The 27,863-nt window shown below is 26.7% G+C and overlaps 1 protein-coding gene across 4 annotated transcripts; it reads left to right on the forward strand.

Annotated features, from left to right (window-relative positions):
- The first annotated feature begins 1,472 nt into the window (after positions 1–1,472).
- Positions 1,473–27,346, forward strand: LOC126895941 (UDP-N-acetylglucosamine--peptide N-acetylglucosaminyltransferase 110 kDa subunit). 4 transcript variants are annotated; one of them, XM_050668287.1, is made up of 14 exons: positions 1,474–1,802; positions 2,837–2,987; positions 3,268–3,511; positions 3,581–3,649; positions 6,880–7,076; positions 21,757–21,846; positions 22,026–22,131; positions 22,273–23,196; positions 23,280–23,405; positions 23,737–24,123; positions 24,351–24,578; positions 24,650–25,026; positions 25,096–25,265; positions 26,933–27,344. In XM_050668287.1, exons 1-13 carry the CDS (start codon positions 1,727–1,729, stop codon positions 25,256–25,258), a joined length of 3,138 nt encoding a protein of 1,045 aa, XP_050524244.1. In that variant the 5' UTR covers positions 1,474–1,726; the 3' UTR covers positions 25,259–25,265; positions 26,933–27,344. The 4 variants fall into 4 exon arrangements, with proteins under 4 accessions (XP_050524245.1, XP_050524244.1, XP_050524246.1 ...); XM_050668289.1 differs by lacking the exon at positions 1,474–1,802 and adding an exon at positions 2,032–2,271 and having other exon boundaries at positions 26,933–27,345; XM_050668288.1 differs by lacking the exon at positions 26,933–27,344 and having other exon boundaries at positions 1,473–1,802; positions 25,096–25,268.
- The last annotated feature ends 517 nt before the right edge of the window (positions 27,347–27,863 follow it).

The following is a 27,863-nucleotide window of genomic DNA, read 5'->3' on the forward strand; positions in this document are numbered from 1 at the left end:
TTTTTTTGTACAAAAGTTCAAAATTTGTTAAGATAAAAGTTGAACAAGCTTACAATAAATAGTGACTATAGAATTTTAGTTTAAAGAGCAAAAAATAAAATGGTCATCAAAACATAGAATGTGTATTCCCTTTAATATACTAAAATGAATATAGTTAATACAAAGTTAAGAGTTAGTTACTAGTGATGGATATATTGAATAGTAACTATCGTACTATTCGATAGTCATACAAAAACTATTCGGTTGTATAAACACAATTCGAATGGTTAATCGATAGTTTTTTAAAACTATCAAATAGTTTTAAAAACTTTTTAAATAGGCTACCGAATGGTTTTAAAAAATATTTGATTAGTTTTATCTAAAATTTTTATTAAGTACACTTAATTACAATAAGAAGATAATTAACGAATACTTAAAATAAATTATTATAAAATTATAAATAGTAAAAATTAGTGATCGGCATTTTCAAATATTTTAAACTATCGTATAACTATTCGAATTGTGTTTATGCAACCGAATAGTTTTAAAAACTATTCGAATATATTGTATAACTATCGAATATTTTCCATCACTAATTATTAATTGTATAATTTATTTTAAGTATTCGTTAATTATCTTCTTATTATAATTAAGTGTACTTAATAAAAATTTTAGATAGAACTAATTGAATATTTTTTGAAACCAATCGGTAGCCCATTCGAATAGTTTTTAAAACTATTCGATAGTTTAAAATATTCGGAAATGCCCATCAGTACTAGTTGCTATTCATTGGCGTGTGTACAGATAAAGAATAGGATTGTTTAAAAAAAACTTGATTTGGTTGACGAATCTATGAATACAATTTAAGTACTAATTGGTCAAGTCACAATTAATTATCAATAGATAATTAATTGAAAAAATGGTTAAAACCGCAATCCGAGCTTACTGAACTAGGGCTCGATAGATAAATGTTATAGTGCTTTAATAAAACTGAGTCCCAAGTTCCTCTGCATGTGTGAGGACACTGCATATTTCTTTAAGTAAAAGGTAAATGATATAAATATTTTTTAAAAACTAGGACACATCAGGTTTAATTTAATATTGTTTAAAATTACACAGAATTTCTTGAATATTATAAAAAAAAAAATTGAATCCACGAAATTGTCTAATCAAATGAAATAGTTAACCTTTAATTTTAGAGATATTTTATGCCAGTCGTGTAAGCCACACTGTTTCTCAGTGATGTGTAAGCAATGTTGGGTTGTAAGCGGTGGAACCTCATTTCCACATTTTTTTTGTTCTATACGTCGAGCGAGCAGCTGTTGTCAGCCGGGCAGGCAGTAGGCAATTTCCCTCTCCATTGAAAATTATGCTATTCTCTCCTTTGCGCCACTACATAAGCAATTGTTTGGAGTGCGCATGCTCCCACCCGTTGTCGTTGATCAGAATAACGCATAGTAATAATAGAGCCATACAACCGTGTGACCCTCTTCTTCCCTCGCACCCATGCGCATCTAATTCCGTACCGCGCAAGTAAGTCGCTGACAACAAACAAAGATCGACAGCACTGCTGGCATCAGCAGCTCGACTAGTACCGTTCTGCACAGTGCCAATAGGTTACTCCCACCAAAGGCGAGAACAAACGATACAGAATAACATAAATATTGGCTGTAGGAACACACATTGGATTTCTGTCGGTGTTGGCTACAGCAGAGTTGGAGGCCTAGCGTTCTGCAGAACTAGTGAAATGCAGGCGCAAACGCATCATCAAATACCAGGAGCCACGGTGATATTGAAATTGGAAGACAACGTTGCGTCTGCCGGTAAGTACACCTGATAGGAGCTCATGTTTCCAGAGTCACTATGTTTATTGCTTTCCATATCTTACGATAATAACGACATGCTGTACCCACACACGGTGTATATTATTAGTCCCAGTCAGTTTAATTGTCTTATTTCTGGGAATTTAGGTTTTATCCGTCGGCAATTATTATTACTTGGTTTGTGCACTCTGTTATCTGAGTTTAATGTGTGATTGAACGCCAACGGGAGCGTCATGTGAAAAGTAATTCGTCGTTTTATCTCTAATATTTTTGGTATACCAGGTGTGACACGTGATATTATTACTTTCTAGTTTTTTCCGTCTATTCCGGTACTTATTCGTTTTTAACGTTTTGCTGGCTTTGTGCAATACAATACGATTTACTACATGTATTAATTACATTTAGAAAATAAAAATGATTGTTGTAAATTATTTTAACAATGATCAAATCGTGGTCAATCCTAAATACGGTTAGTACAAATACAAATGTGATACATGATCATGATTGAATAATAATTTTTATTTGAAATTTTAATAACTTAAAAACGATTGTTCTTTTTAACTAGGTTAGGATATTTTTATTATGAAGTATTAATTATTATTGTTATCTAAGTATTAACATTACAACCCTTCACTTATAAAATATACATTACGTCAGAGGGAGACAACTGACAAATTGTTTTTGAATATTATGAAATATCTATTTAACAGCAACATTTTGTATTATTCTTTAGAGTTAGAAGATAAAACTCAATTTATAGTATCTCTACTATAGATACATGGTTTAAAAATAAAATTCAACTAAAATAATAATGATTGAAATAATAATTTTTTTCGGTTGATATGTCTCTAATCCAATGACGGATTAAAGTTTTATGTTAATTAGCATAAAGTCAATTCCTACTAACTTTACATTATATTTTTTTCATACATATTTATAATAATAATTTATGGAAAAATTTAATTTTAAATTAATCAAACATAAGTTAGTTGATTCTAAAGGATTTTTTTTCAATTATTCTATTATTAATTTAGGTTTATTAGAATTGGCTCACAGAGAATATCAAGCTGGCGATTATGAAAGTTCTGAAAGACACTGCATGCAACTTTGGCGTCAAGAACCAAATAACACTGGAGTTTTACTACTTTTATCATCTATACATTTTCAATGTAGACGATTAGACAAGTAAAAATTTATTTATAAATGATTTTCATTTTGAATGTTAATGTTAAAAATTAACCAAGTTAAACTAATAATATAACATTTAACAATTTAAAGTTATTAAATGTTTTTCTTTTGTTAATAATTATAATTAATTAAATTATAATTTAATTATAACATTTGCATAATTATAATTATACAGTATAATTTTATGTTATATATATATATATGTCAGTTATTTACTGTACTTGATCATTAAAGGCATTAATTCATATAAATAAATAAAATTTATGTAAATTTACAGGTCTGCTCAATTTTCATCATTGGCCATTAAACATAATCCACTTCTTGCTGAGGCTTACAGTAATTTGGGAAATGTTTTCAAGGAACGAGGTCAACTTCAGGATGCTTTAGATAATTATCGCCATGCTGTACGTTTGAAACCAGATTTTATTGATGGCTACATAAATCTTGCTGCTGCTTTAGTGGCTGCAGGAGATATGGAACAAGCGGTTCAAGCATATGTCACAGCATTGCAGTATAACCCTGTATGTATATTTTTGAATAATTTTAAAACTAATTATATAAAAATGTATTTTATTGATAATATTTTATAGGAACTCTATTGTGTTAGAAGTGACCTTGGAAACTTATTAAAAGCTTTGGGAAGATTAGATGAAGCAAAGGTAAATTTATAAATAAAAATTGTATTCATCTACAATTTTTCAGGTTAACTGTTATAGATCGGTCAATGATTAAGTTGATAAAATTAAAATACTTGTAAAAATATTTCATCACTTTTACTCATAAGGCAGTTTTGGATGATCATCTTTATTGCGCGATAGTCAACTAAATATTTTGAGCTATTATATAATTTTCTATGTATTTTCATTTGTTCTAGTAATTATAATACTTGTATCTTATATTATGGTTCAAAAAATTTAGTTGTCAATAAGAAATAAATTTATTCCATAAACAATAATGTTTTTTCTCTAAATTGTTTATGGAATTTAGTTACTAATTCTATGTATGTTTTTATTTCAAATTTATTTGAAATATAAGTAATTATATTTTTACTGTTTGGCATAAAAAAAATTTGGTTTTCATTTAATTGATATCATTGATTATCTTTCCCATTAAAATTTAAAAACATACATAGAAATGTAATTAGCTGCGCGGCGCTTGCATATCTTGGTTTTTGCGCGAGAAAAGAGTCAAATGACTAATTTAAAAATATTGGTGAAAATTGTTAGATAAAAAAAAAATTTTGGATTTGCATCATGTGTTTTAAATTAGGAACTTGGCTTTTTTTATTATGTATTACTGAGTACATTAATGCCAAATTTACAAATATTTAATCTGTTAATTTTTTCAGTTGATTGATCTAAGTAATTTTCTAAAATTATTTCATTCAACAGATTATTGATTTGTAGTTTTGGTATCTTAAATAGATGAATATTCAATAACTGCCTTTCAAGTTCTAAGAAATAAAATTACTACTGTACTTTCTTATTACAATTGATTTTTCTTTTAATTTTCTGTTCTATTGTAATATGATAACAATATATCTATTTTAAAACTTTTCAATTACTCATTATTTTTTTGAAATAAATCACCTATTTTAAATAATTTATTTTTGTATATTTTCCTTATTAAAATTTTTTATATTAAACATGTATTAATAATATTCTTCTCAAAGACTAAATAAACTAAATACTAATATGGAAATAAAATAACAAAAAAAAGAGGAACCAATTTGTCATTGGAAAAAAATCTTCAAAATAAGTTGGTTTTTGTTGTTTCTGCATAGCAATTTCATATATTTTTCACTACATTTTTATAAGTGTCCGGTATTGCCGTTATCCCCCATTTCTCTGCCTGGTATTTTTTTGTTTTTGAGTGATATTTCAATAAAACATAACACAATGACATTGTCTTCACTAAATCAGCTAGTTATTCATAAATTCAAAAATTTAAAGAATATATATCAACATTTTTTTTTATTCAACCCTGAAAATTCATCTAAAAATGACATTATTATAATGCAACTTTTTTTTATTACATTTATTTTCCTAAATTGGTCAACAAGTTATATTTTGAAATATTTTATGAATTTTTAATACATACTTATAAACATATTTAATAACATTTATTGAAATATTAGTGTAATTCTTTGTTGTTTCTTTAATAATTATTTTTATAATGGTTCATCCTATAATATATATTATATCTGTACAATAGAACTAGAAAATATTTTTAATAATAATAACAAAACAATCTAGTTACATTATTATTTTTCAATGCGCTGATCTACAACAATATTATGAGTTTGCATACAATTTTATAAAAATGACACTTATTCCTGTCAAATTATTCTTAGTTAATTTCTACATTCCTTTTTTCTCTTATGATTTCCTATTGGTTCCTGGATTCAAAATATCAATGGACAACTTTGAAATTATTGGTAAGTAATTTAAGTTTAAAAAGTTACTTGGTAATAGACTGGTGATTTTTAATTTTATACAAATAATCAGTTCATTTTTTCCATCCATTTATATTGATGAAGTAATTTTCTTATTTAAGTGAGTTTTATTTTTACAATATATTTTTAAATTATTGATTATTTCAATTTTTTTTTTTATTGCTGTTATCATGCCATTGTTTAATTATAGGTATTATATATTCCCTATAACTAGTAAAAAGATTGTATTTTTTAAACTTAATCCTATATATCATAGATTTCAAATAACAATGATATTAAACATGATTTAATTATTATAATGGTCACATTTTATTAATTTTTTTCTAAGAAATAACTTAATGTATTTAATAATAAAATCAAATATTTTCTTCAAATTATTTATAAATAATGGAATTCACTAGTTTTATATGAGACAAAAACATACTAATATCATTCCCATTTTTTTTTTTTTTACTTTTCAGGTACCATTACAAGTTTTCTAGGTCGGTGATATCAAAATGTTGTATGTTTAATTGATGAGGATGTACGGCGAGTGTGTTCCTATTTCATGAATAGCTACTACCTCATACATAATAGGTACTGAGTAATTCACAGCTCTTAAATTTCAAATTTTGTAAACGGGAAATTACACCAAAGAGTATTATTAAATCTATTGGTAACCACTCGCCTCACACTCTCGTAACAATGATCATCTCAACGTCAATTTCATACAAAAGGACTAATTATCTTTTTATTATTCTTGATTTTTCTTAAATATTTGAGAAAATGATGAGTTTTTAATTATTTTTATAAGACAATTATCAAATGTTCATTTTAATAATTCATGATTTTCTCTAATAGAAGTGGACCAATCATTAGGTGTTAGGAATTTTTTTTCTTACCAAATGCATTTTTGTTTTTGTTTATAGGAATGTGTCAAGGGATGTGAAGAGGATGCACGCGCGCTTGTGTACATTTTCTCTCCTAAAACTTCTGTTGTGTTAATTAAAAAACATAAGTATAGCTTTTGCGCGTTTAGGTTGCTTTAACATAGTACGATTTAAAATAAACTAATGTTTATTTTGTTCATACTATGTTGCTGCGTAATTGCGCGTCTTTATATTTGATTGTTACAATGACTAGAAAATTACTTTTTATAGTTTAAAATCATTGGTATTTTTTTTTACCAAAACTCATTCATTAGTCATTATAGCCATCATACAATATAGAAAACTGTCAGATTGGACTGACACACATTATAAGACTTTGCGCTGCCCTTTAACTAAAAAAAATATATATTTTTGGAGAGGAAGTTGTACATATCACTTTTTTCTATCTGTTTTCCGTTTACACTTAATATTACTAAACTGCTATTATAATTTACTAATATTGATTACAATCTCTTTCCTATCCTTGTTTCTCCTTTTGAATCTTGATTTTTTTGTTTCATTACAGTCATGCTATTTGAAAGCTATTGAAACAAGACCTGACTTTGCTGTAGCTTGGAGTAATCTTGGTTGTGTATTTAATTCATTAAATGAAATATGGCTTGCTATTCATCATTTTGAAAAAGCTGTTGCATTGGACCCAAATTTTTTAGATGCTTATATCAATCTTGGGAATGTTTTGAAAGAATCTCGTATTTTTGACCGGTAAGTACTTAAATTTAAAAAAAAAGTTATTTTATTTATACTGGTAAAAAGTTGTATATATTGATCAACTTTCACAATATATGGTTAAATTCTGTTAATTTAATTTAAGTACAATGTTGAAATTTTCCCAATATTTTTTTCTTATGTAATATAATACCGCATTAAATTGAAAAATTAAATTATCTTTTAAAATTAAGGTTATGTGTAGTAAGATTAGAGGTACAATTTTTTTGTTGTCCTTTTTCCCATTTATTAGTTAATTTATAATTCTTTAATATTTTGATAAGTATTTTTAAAATATTAAAGAAATTTAAAGGTAATGTTTTTGTATGTTCATATAATTATTCAATTCATCTTATATAAATGATATTATTTATTTAATAATACTTATGAAGTTTAAAATTATTATGATTTAAAAGGTTGAACTTAAAACATCAAATACATTGAAAGTTTTATTTATTTATAATTTTCTCTATTTTCAAACTCTTGTATAAAACAGAACATGTAACCTAACCTTAGCGATATGAAAAAATAATTATTTTCTTTATTTTTAAAATTCATGATACTGTTCAAAAGTATTTTAAAATTTATTTTTACATAAAAACAAAATAATGCATATTTTTATATTCTATACTTTATGAAATTAAAAAAAAAAAATAGAAGACTTTATGTTGATTATATCATGGAAATTTGATTTATTAGTATTTTTTGAAGTGCATTCAAGATTATTTTTTATTTATAATGTGTTTTAAGAATTTTTCAATTTATTAAAAATTTAGGACAATATTGGTTTGTGACTATTATTCTATTGAGAATTAATATGAAACTGTACAAAAAAAAAAAGTGACTTATTTCTTTTTTTGTGATTATTTGTTTTCATATTTAAATGACAGCTCGAAATATTCGATGTAACAAATCAACTTGCATAAAATCAATGTTTTTTTTTTTTTTTTTTTTTTTTTTTTTTTCAGAAAATACAATTTAAATTATATTATCTTTAATATTTACATTAAAATATTTATTTAGTTCTATTGTGAGCAGTCTGTAAAACTCATCTGGCATCGTTTTTGCCTTTTGTGTTCTGGTAATGAAGTTTGATTCGTTTCTACAGATCTGTACAGAGCTTTTACCGTTCTAACGCCAGTATTATTTAATTTAATTGATAAGACAAAACTTTTGGTTGTATATTTTACGAATAAAATATTCAAGTTTCAAAATATTTTCAATTTCCTCAAATTTTGCTATTCAGACTTATTATAAACGTTATTTCAATGGTATTTGCAATCATTTTACATCGATTTATTTAAGAAATGTTTTATCTTAAAAATTTAATATTTATTTTTCTTATCTGGAAAACAGAATATTGCAAAACTCATTTGTAATGTTTATCAGTTTCGCCGCTTTTATTGAAAAATTATTTTGTCATTAGCTTGTTTTCTGTCGAATATTACCATTAAGTTATTAATCCGAGGAACATTAAATAGTAATAATATATTAAAATAGTTCATGTTTTATTATGATAACTTTTAGTCATTCAATTTTTTTATTTCAAGTTTTTAATCTATTTCTAGTGTTGAAATTTTTCTTATGTTTCAATTTAATGTTACTTTAGTAACCACTATATTTGGCCGTTTCCATAGTGATGATTAGCTCGACCTTTGTTTAAACTTCAAATAACTTATAATTGTTTAATTTTGTAATTCTTTTAGTATATTCATTTTTGTTATAAATATTGTAAATAATCATAAATTATAATCTCATTTTCTATTTATAAGTTTGGTGATCAATACAATATTTTTCATTTGTTGTTATAAGAATGCAAAATAATAATTACATTATTTATTAGTTAATGTTTTAAATATATATGTATTATACAATGGTATCAAAAGACTAAATGTAGCCGTATTTGTGATTAAAGTAAAAATAATATTTTTTCGGAGACAATTTCCTTTCTAAGTCATTTACTTTTACTTGTTTGTTCAATTAAAAGTCGTTAAAATAATGTTCCTCTATTGTTACTGACACTGACAACGCTTGTTTAATTTTGTCGAGCAATTAAATAAACAACAGAAAAACATAAATTTAAGTTAAATCCAAACATTTACTCAGTGAAATCGGTTTCATCTGAATATTCTGTATTCGTATAAAAGAAAATTGTGACTGTAGAAAAACCTATTCTAGCGTTGTGAATACCAAAAGATTTTGTTTCGGCTCTCAGAATTCCTAATTAATTCAATGAGAATATTTCTTTGTTAGCATAAAATGTGAGCTTTGTCGGTTTCGAGTTTGTAAATAAGATTTTCGAAAATCTTATCGAGTTATTACATTTAGTTCAAAGTATGAATATTTAGCAGATTTAATTTAGACAAATTAAATATTTCATTAAAATTATCAAACAAACATTTTTTTATAACGCATCTAGGTCTATGAATACTGCTTTTAAATTTAATTTCATACTCAACACGAGCTTTGCGCATTTAGACCTGTTGTGTTGCCTAAGATCGGTGTGTATTATTGACGATTGTTTAAAGGCTTGGCATTCAAACCAACTATTATGTTGAATTAAGGGCCCCGTGTTTAGCTCGTGCTCGTAAATGAATAAGTTTTAGGAGCTTTGCAATGATAACAGCGCGTTTTATTTACTTAATGATACGAGACATACAACGTTATACAAGTGCGTGTAAAAATTTGACAAATAGAATTGTTCTGAAAACGATACTTGTGTTAATTTATTATTAACTAGAATGTTATTTGACTAATAACTCACAATTCTTTACGTGAGTAGGTTGTTGTAAACTTTCGAGGAAATATACTGAAATAATAAATGTTGTAAAATTGATCTATAAGTATGTTGATTGGTCTAAGCCTGAATTGTTATCTCACTGGCTTATCCTTCGTTTTGATAATAAAATAAAACCGTTGTGATACTATTTGTGTAGCAATAAAAATAAGAAATAATATATTATTTATTGTCATTTTTATTTTTATTTTTATTTATTTAAAGTATGTCGAGGAATGAAAAAACAAATAATATGTATTGTGTTGTTTTATTGGCGATAGGATTTCGATAATTATATTTATTTGACTACCGATAGTCCAAACGTTTATAACTACATAGATTTTATGTAAATATTTATTGTTTTATGCGTGTTGATTAGACAAATCATATTCAATAGAGTTTTTGATACTTTTAATTAAGATACTAATTTTCAAATTGGCTTCACCTGTAAAATTAAATACATTATTTTTAATGAAACTCGTGGTAGATAACATTTGAAAGTTTTATAGTAACTTTCGTTATTTTTAAATCATTTGAGAATATACAAAACAAATATTACTGACACAATAAACAAAACTGTTAAATTACATTTTTGGTGATTGAACATTTAAAAATATGTAAACAAATGGGTGGAGTCGTATTTGACTATACTCCATTTTTATTAAAACGGACGAATTGACATAATATACTGCTCACTGACATAAAAAAGTTTTATCAACTTACAAACTGATTGTTTAATTTTTGACTTGATGAAACAATAATTATTTCAAATAATAATCTTCATTATAAAGGCGATACTCCGAATATAAAATAAATGTTTTATATTGTATACTATGTTATTTTATTAAATACGTATCTATTTGTTTCTGTGGAAATTATGAAAACATTTAATCATATGGTACAATTATCACTATTCTGTTATCATTTAACGTAAAATAACATAGTATTTTATATTAAATACCTATTCCATGCTCGGAGCAACTCCTTTAGGATGCTTGTTTATTATAAAAATATTTTTTAAATGTCAAAAACTCATCTTACCCGCGTTATAAATAAAGCCCGGATCTAAATGTCCCAATAAAACCATTAAAATCTTGTTGCTCTAAAAAATTATAAATATCACATAATAATATAATATATATAACATAAAAAAAATAATACATTTAAAAAAATTTTTTATCGTTATGTTGAATTTACTTTTAAATTAAAAAAAAAAGTCATTTTTGCCAAAAATTGTCTTCACGAAATGTTAATATAATCTCAAAAATGCATTTAAAAATCGAAAAAGTGAAAATAAAAGTTTTAATAATCCACTTTTACACAAATCGAATGTTGCGCTTGGAAATCATCGACAAAGATACTCCTAAAAAAAAAATCAATATGCTTTTTAATTCCTAGTTACGAAGAATTTATAAAGATGAAATATATCTATGATTAGAGTAATTGTTAATTTAATACAAAAACTTGTGCTGTATGATTTTATTTGCGGTTAAGAAATATTTGTTTTGACATCGTATAAAAATAAAATTAATCTTGAACTTTTTTCTCATCTCTACAAATAATAAACTAAAAATATTTTATTTTAATATTGCTAGTTGTACAATGTCAAATTATTTCCTTTAAATTATAAGACTAGTTTAAATTTATTGTTAGACAATTTGGCTTTCACATTTGATAAATGGAGACATTAAGTTGGTTTTACACGTGTTCTAGTTATTTGTGCGAATTATTACTTATATAAAGTTGCCTTGATTATCATAAGTCGCAGCACGTAGTCGATAAAAGTTTTATTAAATGGCGGATTGTACACATATGACATTTTCCATGTCACAAAAGGTTGATACTTTATTCGGCTAATTATTATGATCTCAAGTTTCATTATAATTTTGTACCTGACTTTGGTTGAAATGTTTGAGAGTTTGTATGTCATTGTCGTTTTAAAGCGTCAATCATAAGGTCTGCTCGTAGATCAATATTGTGTCGATTGGAATATCGCGTGTAAAATCTTTTGTATTGGATAAAACATTAGCTAGAACGTGTTTTTTTTTTTTAGAAATTCCATGCATTTATTATTTGTGTAAATTAATTGTTAATAATTTAAAGTTTCACGATAAATTGTTATTTGTTTAAGAATTATCCTTTTGTCGCTCTAGTAATCGTTGAAACATTTTATCTTAGTCTTAATGAATTGAAAAAAAAATTCGGTTTATTGCTATTGAAAATAATATAGCCACTGGTAAAGGACGTGTGAAAAGTATCTAAAATTAATGTCTACTTAACTCCTACGATTATCTTGTCGACAAATTANTAGATCAATATTGTGTCGATTGGAATATCGCGTGTAAAATCTTTTGTATTGGATAAAACATTAGCTAGAACGTGTTTTTTTTTAGAAATTCCATGCATTTATTATTTGTGTAAATTAATTATTAATAATTTAAAGTTTCACGATAAATTGTTATTTGCTTAAGAATTATCCTTTTTTCGCTCTAGTAATCGTTGAAACATTTTATCTTAGTCTTAATGAATTGAAAAAAAAATTCGGTTTATTGCTATTGAAAATAACATAGCCACTGGTAAAGGACGTGTGAAAAGTATCTAAAATGAATGTCTACTTAACTCCTACGATTATCTTGTCGACAAATTAAAAAATGAAAGGATTGTGTCGACTTGTTTACATTTAATATTTATCAGAATATTTGAAATTAAAGTATTTATTAAATGAACATGGCAATATTTTTTTAGTGAGGATAAAAGGTATTTTTTTGATGATTTTAACGATAAATATTTTTGTTTTTACCAATTCTGTCATAAGTTATAATTAAAATAATACATTAAACGCATATTACTATACTGAATAATATGGTTAGAATATGTTTGTATGGTTGTACAAAGGAATTTCTATGAAAAAAAAAAAAAAAAAAAAATGATAAAATACGTTCAAATATTAAAGATAAATATTGTTGTCCGTTTTTGTGTAAACAATTATTTTTAATCAAACGAAAAAAGTCTTTTTTCGTTAAATAACATCAAGTAAATGACGTGGCTTTTCTCTCTTTTATTTTTTTGTTCCTTTTTTATTTTATTCTTTTATTGTGTTGAAATTAACCGTTCTCCTTATTGACCTGGAAATAATCGTTTCGAAACCTCAAAATGACATTTTCATAGAGTCCTATTTGAAAGGCCGCAGCTTTTGAAACAATTTTGCGTCTGGACCATTGTGCTCCGTTACCATAACTACAGAGCAGCGCAAACGGCGCCACAGTCGCCAGCAGCGTACCGCCTGTTGCTTCTCGGTATCTCCGAGCACAGGGTCCCGAAGTCTGTCGCTACCCGCCGGTACGGCAGCCGTGTTGTATTCGTGCTGGTTGGTTTGTCACGACCGTTGTGCAAACTGTAATTGCTCGAGAGCTGAAACGTGCGCCAGGACTGCCTGTCGTAGTTTGTTGGATGTGCAATTTAATTTGGCGGATGTAGACTTGTGGGGGGGAGGAATACAATCGTGCAAATCGCGCTGGGTTCTTAGTATTTTTTTATTAGATAAAATAACTTATTAATAAATAATGTGACGACGTTGTGACGTGACGCGGCGGCTGTCGCGCGGTGTTGTAGCGTACGACCACGCGGCGGTCGGCCGTCTGCTAACACTAATATATCTGTCAGCGATGGACTACCAATGCATTGTAGTGTACACCATAATTACCATTCTACCGCCAGACGAACAGCGCAAATATGACGAAGCTCTGGAAGCTTTGAGGGCGCCCGCCAACGAAGGATGTCTGGGAGTAGTCAAACGTTGGATTAAAAGGTACGGTGATCGGTTTGCCGCGCACACCGTCTACGGTTATCGTTGAACTGTGCAGATTGCACAGTCCCGCGGCGCATTTTTCACCGCATGAAAAGTTTGAAAACGGCGTATTTGACAGTTTTATTCACATGGTGTTCGTTTTTGTTGGACGTGTGCGGGTAACGTCATTAGTGACATGTCACTAAATAAATTTGTCAAACAAGTCGTGTGAAATGTCAAAAAGGGACTTTTTCTTCTACGGATTCTTCGGGTTATTTGTTATTCGAGTGTTTTTTTTTTTTTTGAATCCAAGTAATTCCACTCGTTTGTGCCCGACAAAAAGGCTAAAAACACAACAACATTAATAATGATTCGTCGTCGCATACTTGTAAATCTTTTGGGTCTTCCTCGGCTCTACTTTATTTTTTTCGTTTTGTTCATGTTGTGCTGCGTTTATGTGCGGATTTTCTCGTATTGTGTAGGGAAAAAACATCAGCAGTTTGTTTCCTTTCTTCTTGGCCATTAAAAACAGAAACTCATTAGTGAATCAAAAAACGTGTGACGAAAAACGGCGTTTGAAAACGAAAAGTTGACCTTTTCACTTCGTTAATTGTCGATGGTAAAAAAATAGCGTCGAGCAACATTCGAATGAGCTTTAAACGGCAGAGCTTGTATAGAAATATAAAAACTTTTGTTTTTCTTATCGTTTTTACAAAGTTTTTCTTCGTTTAACAGTAACCGGGGTAGTTAGTGTTATGCCGTGCATTTGATTCGTATAGAAATAACCACCGTGACTTTTGTCCCGGTTTAGTAGTTTAGGATTTCGCGAAATTGTGATGGGCTCGCGTTGGATTAGAGCCAGATTAGTTGACTAAATATAGTCTTTGGCGAAAATCCGTTTGTGTACGTTTAGGTCTAAAGCTCTTTGTGAGTATGTGTTAATGACGTCGCACGAGTGCTGCTCTGCCAGTGGGTTTGTGAGCCATCAGCAACAAATTTAGGATGATAATATTATAAGAGCCCAAGGTTGTGCGTCGTTCCCACAATCCTTTTAGTAGATGTTCGTCATTATTTTCGTTCTTGGAAAAGTTTTTCATCTCGTCAACTGATTTCGACAAGGATTAGTTACTCGGTCGTCTCTTCAAATTACACATTACTTTAGAGTGGTGCTGTATTATGAATAGCATTATGATCCAGTTTGCGCGACGGTGTTTTTCTTTTGTATCAGTTGTGTTGTCTGTCTCGCTCGTTTCCTCAATCGATTCACCTTGCACACGTGTAATATGTATGTCGTACAACAAAAAATAACAACTATGAGCCGCCTAGTCTAGAGGCAATCAATAGCGGTGGTGGTCTCCTTTGTAATCGTTTCCATATATTTTTCATAAAAATATCATTTAATCGTACGCACTACGCTGTCGCTCGTTCTTTTAAAAACCGTTTGATTTTTTTTTTTTTTTTGAAGTCGTTTCATAATAAATTGAGGTAAATTACAATTGAACGGTTATTAAACGCTTCTGCACACTGTTTATTGGAAGTGGGTACAGCTCGTGTGGTCGATAAATCATCTGCAGGTCAGCAGCATTCGACGTAATGACATTGTAGGCGCATTGCGAACGCTCCAGTACTGTGTTTGAAATGCCATTGTGTCTAGTCCGAGATGGATTTATTATTGGGATCGCAAAAGCATTTCTGCCTAATCAAAATTGTTTGCGATTAAAATTCTGTTATAATTAAGCGTAGCCTCATTATTATAGCGAAGAGCAGTAAAACCATTGGTCGGCATGAGTTTTATGCATATAGACAGAAAATGTTTAAACAAAAGTCAATTAAGTTTTGTAATAGAGTTTTATTATTTGATCACTACTACCTCATGATATTTTAAACTTGCATTGGTATTTGTGCGTGTAAACTTTTTATCGGGCCCGTAATAGTTTATGAAGTGTTGCAAAAACTTCTCGGGAATAAAAACTTTTGATAACAAAACTTAATCATTCGGAAAATGACTAGCTATGTAATGCCGTATACGAGTTTAGTAAATTCATTATAATAGTGTTTTAAAGTATCCGATTTACTTGTGGGCCTTTGTCGAGCAACATTAAAGTTGCAAAAACAACCGCATTTCCTCTGGTCCATTTCATTTAATAAAATGGACGGCGTTTGATTGAGATTTGTACGACGGAAGAAACGGTCGGATTGTCGAAATGTATCGTTTTGGGCTGACAGGTGACAGATATATTTCAACAAAACCCAATCCCGTATAAACATTAAAGGACTACGAAAATTAAACTTTCTCGTTACCATCTCGTCACAGAAGAAATTTATTACTTCCTCTAGCCGTATTTTTCTAACATAATCATTTTTATTAACATTATTTTAAAAACTTTTTACGACGATTCAAATTAGTATTTAATGAAAACTACTAAACAATCGCTGTTTAATTATCTCTCAAATCGTCTTTTTATTCACTAAAATATTAACTTGGAGAGAAAACTTTCAATATTCCTTGTTATTTAATAATTTAAATTTCCGTTTTGTGTTGTTTGCTTTAGTTGAAATAAAAGTTTTTTTTGTGACCTGCTATGTTTTATTATTTATGTCATTTTTAGTTTTAAATAGTTGTTTCTTTACTGCAATTAGCAGCCCCATGAAACTTATAATGATCTTTTGACATTACAGTATTTTTCTTTTTCTCTGCGTTGTTTTAATAATTATAGTGGCTTGTTAGTATTTATTTGTCTGTTACGTTATTTATTGTACATCGTCTACAAATCAGTAATTGTTCTCATATAAAATATAGAACGTATTATGTCAACCATTTGGAAGCATTTGCAATTGGTATAAATCTAACATAGCAAGTAAATGTGTCGGAAAAATAAAAGAATTTTATTATTCTGTAATTATAGTGCTGGAAACTATTTTTATTTCGTCGTTTTTCAACTAAAATAACATGATATACAGGGTTATTTTTTAACTGTTTCAAACGATGTGTTTTAATAAATTTATAGTGTGTTATTTTCTTAAAATTAAATTATAAAAATTAGAATATGTTTTTTATAGTTTAAAAAATGTAAGATGACGTTATTTTAGGACTAGAAGGCATGAGAGCTCACTTTTCTACATTAGTAAATTGGACACCTTCATTTTGTAAAAGAAACAAAATGTATTTCACATTCCAGAACCCTATGTAATAAATTACATTTATAATATTGATTTTTAGAATAAAAATCGAAAATAAGTTGTTTTATAAAGATCATCGTCGAAATTTTTTTTTACTTCATCCAAAATATTTGTTGTGTGTACATGTTAGTCTTATTAAAATTCCATGTCACTTTCTTAACGTATACCGGGCGATTCTCTTATCATGGACCATTTAATTGATAAAATAGAATAAAAATAATATTAATAATTTTCTTAATTTGTTTCTCTTAATTTTTCAAATTACAACACACATAATTAACTAGCTTATTTAATAAATAGTGATATAATTAACAAAATGACAGTGAATAACAAATTTTAGACCAAAATTTTCGAAATTTATCGACATGTTTTTATCTATAAGAAAAGAAGAAAACGGCCGGGTAATGTCTAGTTATAAAAATAACAGCTCTTACTCTTCACCTCTAGTCATTACTTGTTAATCTCTACTGAAAACATAAGTTGTTATCGGTCAGTCATTTTCTTAATTTTATCATTATCTATTAAATAAGCTAGTTAAGTATATGTGTCATTTGAAAAATTTAAGTTTTATAAAAACTTATAAAAAGTGAAGAGATAAACAAAAAAAAACTTCATGATTGATAAATTGAAAAAAACATGTACTTAAAGGAAACAAAAAAAAAATTTGGGTATTATTTTTATTTTTCGATTAATTGAGTGGTTCATGATAAGTAAATCACTCTGTATAGATTGAATTAAGAGAATCAATACATTTGATATTATTGCAAAACCTTTTTGTCCTTATGTGTGTTATTTTTCTCATTTTTCATTGTTCTTTCGTCGCGCCTTCTTTGTTTTCCACAACCTGTCGATGATCGATAAGTCATTTATAGTACTTCAATTACATTTGTCAGTCGACACGATACGGTGAACACGATTTTTTTATTCATGTGAGATATAATTGAACGTTTTTGCTCTACAGTTTCATAAAACAAATTTCTATAAAAATATTTTTGCAAGAAACGTTGTCAACAGCACTAGAATAATATTTGTTATATTATTAAGCAATTAAATGGATTTTTTATTTGTATAAACTTCAACAATTAATTTGTGTAATGAAACCAACGAATTTTGTCCAATTATGAAAAACTTTTAAGTACTTAAAATAATATTAATACAATAATTTGATTATGTAATAACTTAATTAATTGTATAGATTTTATTAATATTGGCCAACAAAAACGTTTTATTGATTTTAAATAATGTTTTGCTTTTCCGAAATTAATAATCTGTTTTACATTAATTATTCAAATAGTATTTAAAAATTATTATTGTTAGTTAATTTCCATTTTTCAATGAAGCGTTTAGTTCTGGTCAGTTTTAAAAATACCTTTATAATAAAGTTATTTTGAATATTTCTGTTACCTGTAATTTATTTGATAATGTTAAATTAATTATTTTGTTACCGAATTTTTTAAAAAAATTAACTTTAAATTAGTTGTATATAATTATTTTTTTGTATTTTTAGGTAATTTTTTTTTTATTATATTGTTTTCAGTTAAGTTTTTATTCTTTGGGAATCAGTCTAAATTTATGAATCTCATTTGAAGTTTCCTTTTGACAGTTATTACAAATTTACCGGACAAAGTAATTGCTTTTAAAATATATAGGTACACAATAAAGCAAACGCGTATTATAAAACCTGGAGCTTGTCGGCCAAGTTGAACATTTTTTTTTATAAAAAATGTTATTTTAACATTTTTAGTCTAGCTGGGTAAAAATGGACTTTTCGTGTTCATGTGTTATTATATTTCTTCATTAAATTAAAATTGACTGTATATCATCCATGTGATTATTTTTTTCTAACAACCCTGGTGTTTTTTTTTTTTTTTTGCCAATCAAACCTAAAAAATATATATCTGACAGTTTTTTTCCTTGAACACAATATTACGTTCAAGGTAAACAAGTGTATCAAATTTATAATATCATTTATCATTATAACACCTGTGTAAATAGTATTTATATGTGCTTATTTTTCACAAAATCTTATTTACTTTAATGGCGTATGTACTGTTATAAGACAATTTATTTGAAAATTTGGAAATTAATCTAAATATTTCTTTTGTTGTGACAAATGTCGTGGTAAAAAATTTAACGAGATTTGAGAGTGTTTTTTTTTTTATTATTGAAATCGATTTGGCGTGTTCTTAGTAATAACCAAAATGAAGGAGAAACGATGCCAAAGCACGAACGAAGATATTGTGTTGTGAATTACCGTCACAAGACTGCTAATAATTTTCAATATAGGAAAATGTTTTTCTCGCCTCTCCGCTTGTGTTTTTGCCTTTACTGTTATTGTTATGTATCGCGTTCGGAAATGATTTTGGGAATTACATAACTCCCTTTATTATAGGTACCTTTTAGTGAACAGACTTTTATAATATTCAAACGGATTATAACGTTGTGGTGGCGGTTTACCATTGGAAAATTGAATTTTCAAACCACATACACATTTGCATGTCACGGTTTTAATAATAACATTATGTGTTTCACTGGGTGATTGAAAAGGGTAAACGAGATAACCTAGTGCATAAACAAAAAACTAATAAAAAAAAATATATTTTCCATATTAAAAATAAATTCTATGCGTCTTTCGGATTGGTGTAACTACAAGAGAAAAACCACGTTACTGATGTATTTATTATGATAATTATTATTTTGTTTGGTTAATTGTACTTGTGTTGAGGCCTAATAATAAAAAATATCTTTAAACATGCGAACAAATCCAACGAGTTCATAAACAGGTGTAGAACTAAAACGACCTATGTTTGCGTAAATGATTAGAGCTTTGTGAAAGAATTTTTCAATAAGGTTTTATAAATGATGAGATAAAGTACACAATAAATATATATATATATTTTTTTATTAGAAATTATGCACAACAAATTTTGTCATCGTGTATACAATTTGTAGTTTTTTCTTTATTTTTCTCTGTGATTATATTATTTTTTTCCTTCAGTCAGTCTAGTGGTAAAACTTTTTAACGATCAAGTTACAAAAATATTACCTTATGTTAAATAAATTGCTATAAATATAATTTATTAGTTGATCCTATCACATTACATAGAAAGTTAAAGGACGTTTTAATTTCAAACAGTTTTTATGATTGTATTGAAAAAGACCGAGTTTTACACATTAATCGAAAAAATGATATCAAAGTTCATTTCTGACATTAGATATTAAAGTTTCTTAATAACAACTTTTCTAGAATGAAAAGTACTTTGTTTCGGTTTCTTGACTTGTAAACTTTATTTCTCGGATTTCTTTTGTATCGCATTATTTTCTTAAGTTTAATATATAGAATGATCTAAAATTGTGAACAATAATGAAATTTTGTTCACTTAGTAATATACAAAAAGAATTGATTACTAGCGGCTATATTATTTTAAACATTAATTTATAACTAAAAAATATTGAACTAAAAAAGCTACAGAAAAAAAGCTCCATAATTCATCTCAATAGTTTAGATTACTACTATAATTAAAATTAAGAAAAACTTTCTCTTAAATTTAACTTTGACAATAGGTTTTGATAAAATAATAATTTTATTGAATTGTAAATCCTTTTACTTCAATGACGTAGTAAAAACATTAAAATGAGAAAAACTATCTTAACATTTTTCTATTTTGAACTGTGTAGGAAAATATAAGAAAACAAAAGAGAATGGAAGAAATGGAGTAATTAAAGGAAGTATTTTGGGCATAATATCAGCCATAAAAAATATTATACACATTTTCCATTCTTATAAATGTTACGGTAAAATAAAAACTATTTTGGATGCAATATTGTTGCGAGCTTAGTTGGGCTATAATAGGAACAATAAAGAACTATGTAAATTTTGGCTACTCTATATAAATGTCATTTTGTCGGATTTTATTTATTATTATTTTTTTTTATGTATGAGCCTGGAGCGAATAACATTTTAGTGTGCTCTTACTCTACAGCATCCCTGTGAACTACAATCGTTTTTTTAAGTATAACGTCTTCATAGGAACTACTGTCTAAACAGTATTTTCAAATACTTCTTGCACACTCGGTTATTATACCTTAATCATTATGTTTAGTTGATCAAATTTCACATTATATTTAATGTCTGTTATATATCGACTTCATTTTAATCACATTAGATAAAATTTCCATTATAATTAAAAAAATCAGTGATCCGGGTAATAGATTTGGTAGATCGATGATGTTTTCTATGAGAAACCCATTACTCACTCAGCTATATTTTAAGTAAATATATTTTGTTGAATAATATATAGACAAAACCTTTTCTTTTTTCAATTGTAATCATTTAACATTTCTGTCGAACACAATTTTCTGGAATTGGTTAAACAAACCTTCGTTACCTCAATTGCCTTATATAAGTTATTTTACATCAAAATTTAAGATTGAGTAATTTTTTTTTTTACTTTAAAAAATTTTATTAAATAAATCGTCTTATGTTTAATTAGAAAATAGTATATTAACAGTTTTTGTATACTCAAATGAATTCTTCATTAATTTCCGATCTTTTTTAATTTTCTTTATTATTACTCTATTCAGTTTTTGGTTAACGAATTAAAGATTATGCAAGTTTTAGTTTAAATTTAACCTAAATTTAGAAAATGATGTAATCTTATTAAGTTTTAATAATTTTCATGTCTGTTTGAAAATATCGTGCAAAATATTAACTACAATAAATAATCAATTTTATTTGATCATCTTTGATTTCTCCTTTTTATAAGATTCATTTATAATTTTACTTCTGATGAATGATTTTAAAACTATTATTTTTTGAATGAAAACAAATTATTTTATTTTTTATGTAGTCTTTTTTTAATAGCCTATTCAAATTAGTTTATATAATTTTATAGTTTTCTAAAATTTCTACAAATAGTTTAATTTTGTTTTAGATCTGTATCAGCGTATCTTCGAGCATTGGCATTGAGCCCAAATAATGCAGTGGTACATGGAAATTTGGCTTGTGTTTACTATGAACAAGGGTAAGTGTAAATTTATTTTAATTAAAAAATAACCTGTAAGTTTTTATTGTACTTTGAATAAACTGTTTTAAGATTTCTAATAATCAACAAGTGACAGTGAAATTTTATTTCACTTATTTTTATTGTGTCTTAATTTATTTGTGGCAGTGTATTGATATAAATGATTATAACATTTTTAGACTTATTGACTTGGCTATTGATACATACCGCCGTGCTATTGAGTTACAACCCAATTTCCCCGATGCATATTGCAATTTGGCTAATGCTCTAAAAGAAAAAGGACAGGTACAAAATATTTTTACTTTTATTTTAGAGTTAATTTTTTTTTTTTTTTTTTTTTTTNAATAGAAAAAAGTTAAAAAAATTTTTTTTTTTTTTTTTTTTTTTTTATGACATCTTTTTATTTTTATTAAAATAATTCATTAGGTATCTGATGCGGAAGAATGTTACAACACAGCTTTGAAATTATGTCCAACTCATGCAGATTCATTAAACAATTTGGCCAATATAAAAAGAGAACAAGGTTATATAGAAGAAGCAACCAAACTTTACTTGAAGGCTTTAGAGGTATTCCCAGAATTTGCTGCTGCTCACTCCAACTTAGCTTCTGTTCTTCAACAACAGGGAAAATTAACAGAAGCATTGAACCACTATCAAGAGGCCATCCGTATTCAACCTACATTTGCAGATGCATATTCAAACATGGGAAATACTCTCAAAGAAATGCAAGATGTTCAAAATGCTTTACAATGTTACTCTAGAGCCATTCAAATAAATCCAGCTTTTGCTGATGCACATAGTAATTTAGCATCTATTCACAAAGATTCTGGAAATATACCTGAAGCTATAGCTTCTTATAGAACTGCATTGCGATTGAAACCTGATTTTCCAGATGCATACTGCAATTTAGCTCATTGCTTACAAATTGTTTGTGATTGGACTGATTATGAAGCTCGAATGAAGAAATTAGTTAACATTGTGGCTGAACAATTGGAAAAAAATCGTTTACCTTCTGTACATCCTCATCATTCTATGTTGTATCCACTATCACACTCATTTCGTAAAGCAATTGCTGGACGACATGCTGCTTTGTGTTTGGAAAAAATTCAAGTTTTGCATAAGCCATCATATAAATATGTGAAAGAATTAGCGCCTGGAAACAGATTACGTATTGGTTATGTGTCTTCAGATTTTGGTAATCATCCAACATCACACTTGATGCAATCAATACCTGGACTTCATAATAGAGATACAGTAGAAATATTTTGCTATGCCTTATCACCAGATGATAACACTACTTTCAGATCAAAAATTGCTAGAGAATCTGAGCATTTTATTGACCTTTCCCATGTTAGTAATTTTTTCAGACTATTTTTACTGGATAAAATATTTTTCTTGTATTATAATTACCATTAAATTAATTTTTTTAATAGATTCCATGTAATGGTAAAGCAGCTGATAAAATTAATAGTGATGGTATTCATATTTTAGTAAATATGAATGGTTACACTAAAGGAGCAAGAAATGAAATATTTGCTTTACGTCCAGCTCCTATACAGGTGAGAAATAAATTTTGTTAAAATAGTCCTTAAAAATATGATCATAGGTTATAAAATATTTGCTATTTTATTATTTTATGTAGAATCTTATATATTGAACATTGTGCATCACATTCTCAAAAATTATAAATTAATATTTTTTTCTTTTAAATATATTTTAAAGTTATAAATAATAAAAATGGAAATTTTAAATACCAAAATTAAATTTAATTTATTTGTGATTATTTATTACTATCTTCTAATAAAATAAGATTGTTAAACATAAAAGTAATACTATCATTATAGAAAATAATTATTCATAGCAATTGTTAAGTTGAAGCATTATTTTTAGGTTATGTGGCTTGGTTATCCAGGTACAAGTGGTGCCCCATTTATGGATTATATAATTACCGATATTGTAACCTCACCTGTGGAATTAGCATCTCAATATAGTGAAAAATTAGCTTACATGCCCCACACTTATTTTATTGGTGATCACAGGCAAATGTTTCCACATCTTTGTGAACGTTTAATATTATCTGATAAAACTGGCTCTAAAAAAGATGTTGCTGATAATGTTGCTGTTATAAATGCTACTGATCTATCACCAATTATAGAAAATACTAATATCAAGGAAATTAAACAAGTTATTGTGTCTGAAATAGCTGACTCAAAATTAACTAGGCCAGTTGAAGTAAATCTCAAAGTAGCTGAACTTCCAACAACTACTCCTATTGAGGTATTCCTTTGACTTACATTATTTATGTTATTAAATTAACTGTAAATAACCATATAATATTTTATTTATCAAAATATACATACTAATTGGTTTACATTAAAAATATGCATAATAATAATAATAGTCTCAACTCATTTTCAAAAAGAAAAATGTGATTGGAGATAGTTTATCTCAAGTTAACTGAATTAATAAATCTAAATTTTAATGACGTTTTGATTAAATTATAGACTATGATTGCTTCTGGACAAATCCAAACATCTGTTAATGGAGTTGTTGTACAAAATGGTTTAGCAACAAATCAAACAAATAATAAAGCAGCTACTGGTGAAGAAGTTCCACAAAACATTGTTATTACTACACGTCAACAATATGGTCTGCCGGAAGATGCAGTAGTGTATTGCAATTTTAACCAATTGTATAAAATTGATCCAAGCACATTACAAATGTGGGTTAATGTAAGTAAAAATAACCTCCATACATGTACATATGATTTAATTTATTATAATGGTATGTATTTTTATTTTAGATTTTAAAAGCTGTTCCAAACTCTGTACTTTGGTTACTCCGTTTTCCAGCTGTTGGAGAAACACATATTCATAGTACAGCAACTAATTTAGGAATTGGACCTGGCCGCATACTTTTTAGTAATGTAGCTGCCAAGGAAGAACATGTTCGTCGAGGTCAGTTGGCAGATGTATGTTTAGATACTCCTCTTTGTAATGGCCACACAACCAGCATGGATGTTTTATGGACAGGCACACCTGTTGTAACTTTACCCGGGGAAACTTTAGCATCTAGAGTAGCAGCTTCACAATTAGCAACACTTGGATGTCCAGAATTAATAGCACGAACTAAAGAAGAATACCAAGATATTGCCATAAGATTAGGAACTGATAAAGAATAGTTAGTATTACACTTGTGTTTATTTAATCATCTCTTGTATTCCTATTGTAAATACTTGTATTATTTTAGCTTAAAAACCATGAGAGCTGAAGTTTGGAGAGCTCGCTCTGAAAGTCCTTTGTTTAATTGTTCCATATATGCTAATGGATTAGAAAGATTATACAGAGCTATGTGGGATAAACATGATAAAGGTGAAAAACCTGATCACATCCTATCACTTGAAAATTATTAATATTCCTGTAAGTAAACATAATTAATGATATTTTAGATTTTTAATGTAGTTACTGTGTTAATAATTAAAATAAATGAACAAATTTGTGATTAGTCAATTAAAATATTTAAAAGATGCGAGAAGTGGGATGAAAATCCTTTGATTAATTTTAATTTATGAAATTTGTTTCTGTTTAATTTTAAGTACTGTATATATATAGTATAAAAAGTATTCTTACATAAGAGAAAAAATGTTATGTAATAACTATTCATGTTAAGATTAGTAAGTGAAATTTTTAATGATAGTTTGTTCAATGTTGAAATTTTTATGACTAAATAAATTGAATATATAAACAATGTTAAAAATTGAATGAGACTCATTTATTTAATAAAATTTTAATTATATATAATGTAACTTGATATGAATACTTAGTGTATGTGAAATGTTTAAAAAGTTAACCTCTTATTTTATTACAAATTTTTTTTTTATTATTATAAGGAAAATGTAAGTTACACAATGGGAATTTTTAATGTTGAACAATTTTATGATTACCTAATTCAAATATAAATAGCGAGTAGTGGAATGAATGTCCATTGATTAAACTTGATGTATGAAATTTGTTCAAATTTTATAATAAATCATTTTCTATAAATGTTATAAAAATTTAATCATACAATATTTGTGATAAAATATTATAAGGTACATTATTACTTAATCAAATAATTATATTACAATTCAAATTATTATATTTAATATTGTTAATTGTAATTTAATTAATATGTTATATCCATGTTAAACAACTTTGTGATTAATTAGTAAATGATGTAAGAAGTGGAATGAAACAAGGGATTTTTATCATTTTATGAAATTTGTTAATTATGCCGCCATAGCTACTAAAAAAAATGAGACAAGAGTCCATTTTTTATTGTAATACTAGTTTTAAATTTATTTATAAAATTATAAGATCTCTATTTGTTGATTACTACATCCAACTTGAACAAGTTAATGATTAATTAATCGAATTATGTAAACGATGCGAGAAGTGGAATGAATCATATGATTCTTATTTTTAATGAAATTGTTCAATTTTTTTTAATTATATTTAAAATTTAATGATTATAAATTATGATGCGAGTAGGTTGAATCATTATGATTTTAACTAAAGTTAATGAAATGTTTCATTTGTATTGTTTTAAATTTAAATACTTTATTATATTAATAAAATCCTTGAAAAAAGATAAGATCTGTGATTATAAATTATGATGCGAGTAGATTGAATCATTATGATATAATCTATAACCATTATGAGATTAAATATTGAAAATTATTATCTGAAAACGTGCACATTTTTAGAACAATTTTATGATTAAATAATCAAAATATGTAAACGATGCGAGAAGTGGAATGAACTATATGATTCTGATTTTATTATGAAAATTGTTCATTTTAATTAAATAATGTATTAATATATTAATTATTGTTTTTTAAATAATATTTGTTGTATTATTGCTTATAATTTCTGTTTTATATAAGAAAAATTTTAATGAAAAGCAGATTAATGATTACTTAAAATAGTTACGATGCAAGTAGTGAAATGAGAAATGTATGATTCAAAACTGTTTTTATGATATCTGTATATATATATAAATACTTTTTAATTTTTTTGAAAAAGTAAATGGAAATTTTTTGTTTTAGGTATGATAAAAAATGTATGGAACATTATAGGATGGCTAAATGGATTGTTAATTGTGTTGATTTAATTTTGTTGCAATAACAAAATTAAGAAGTTTTCCTAAATGTTGTTGTAGTTAATAAATTGAATCACCTATACAAAAAAAATAGTTAATATGAGTTTTTTGTACAAAAAGAAAAAAAATGTATGGAAAAATGGCAGTTTTCTTTTTTTTTTATGAATTTGTTTTGTGTAAATAGTAAAGATAAATCAAACTTTACATTAATAATGAATATATCTTGATGATACCACATCTGACTATTTTGTATGAATTAAAGCTATTTTTTATTATTATTGATGATAAATTGTTTAAGTCATTGAAGTCTGACTCTTACAAAATAATGTATTACATATTATATAAGGTCTTAATTATAAGTTATCACTGTAAGATTGTACAATAATTAATAATATAATGTGATTTTTGTTCACATAAAAGTAACCAAATTTATATTGTTTTTATTAAATTATGAAAACTATAAACTGAATTAATATAATCAAAAAACTATATTAATCGTATGTTTAGTCATAAAGACTATTTTAAAATTCTTGACTCGTTATAAATAGTATCTCAGTAGTCAAGAGGTCAATGAAAAAAAGTTCTATAGAAAGTAAATAATGCATTTGAATTACAACGATAAAGAGGGAACACATCATACTAATTTTTTGTTGAGTTCTATAGGTTTTTTTCTAGTGTAAAACCATAATTTTTTCTAGATATGCAAGTTTTTAGCTAAAGCCTGCTTCTCTTCTATGAGATTTTTATTTAATGGCATAGTTGTTGTATTATTAATATGGCCTAAAGATGTTTTTAAAATTATCTTGGTTACAAACTCATTCTTTATTTAAACATTTTATTCCAAATACCATTAAAGTATATTTTAACTTTCCAAAAAA

This window comes from Daktulosphaira vitifoliae, unplaced genomic scaffold, assembly GCF_025091365.1.
Source record: "Daktulosphaira vitifoliae isolate Bord-2020 unplaced genomic scaffold, ASM2509136v1 Scaffold_1, whole genome shotgun sequence".
In the NCBI taxonomy this organism is placed as follows: Eukaryota; Metazoa; Arthropoda; class Insecta; order Hemiptera; family Phylloxeridae; genus Daktulosphaira; species Daktulosphaira vitifoliae.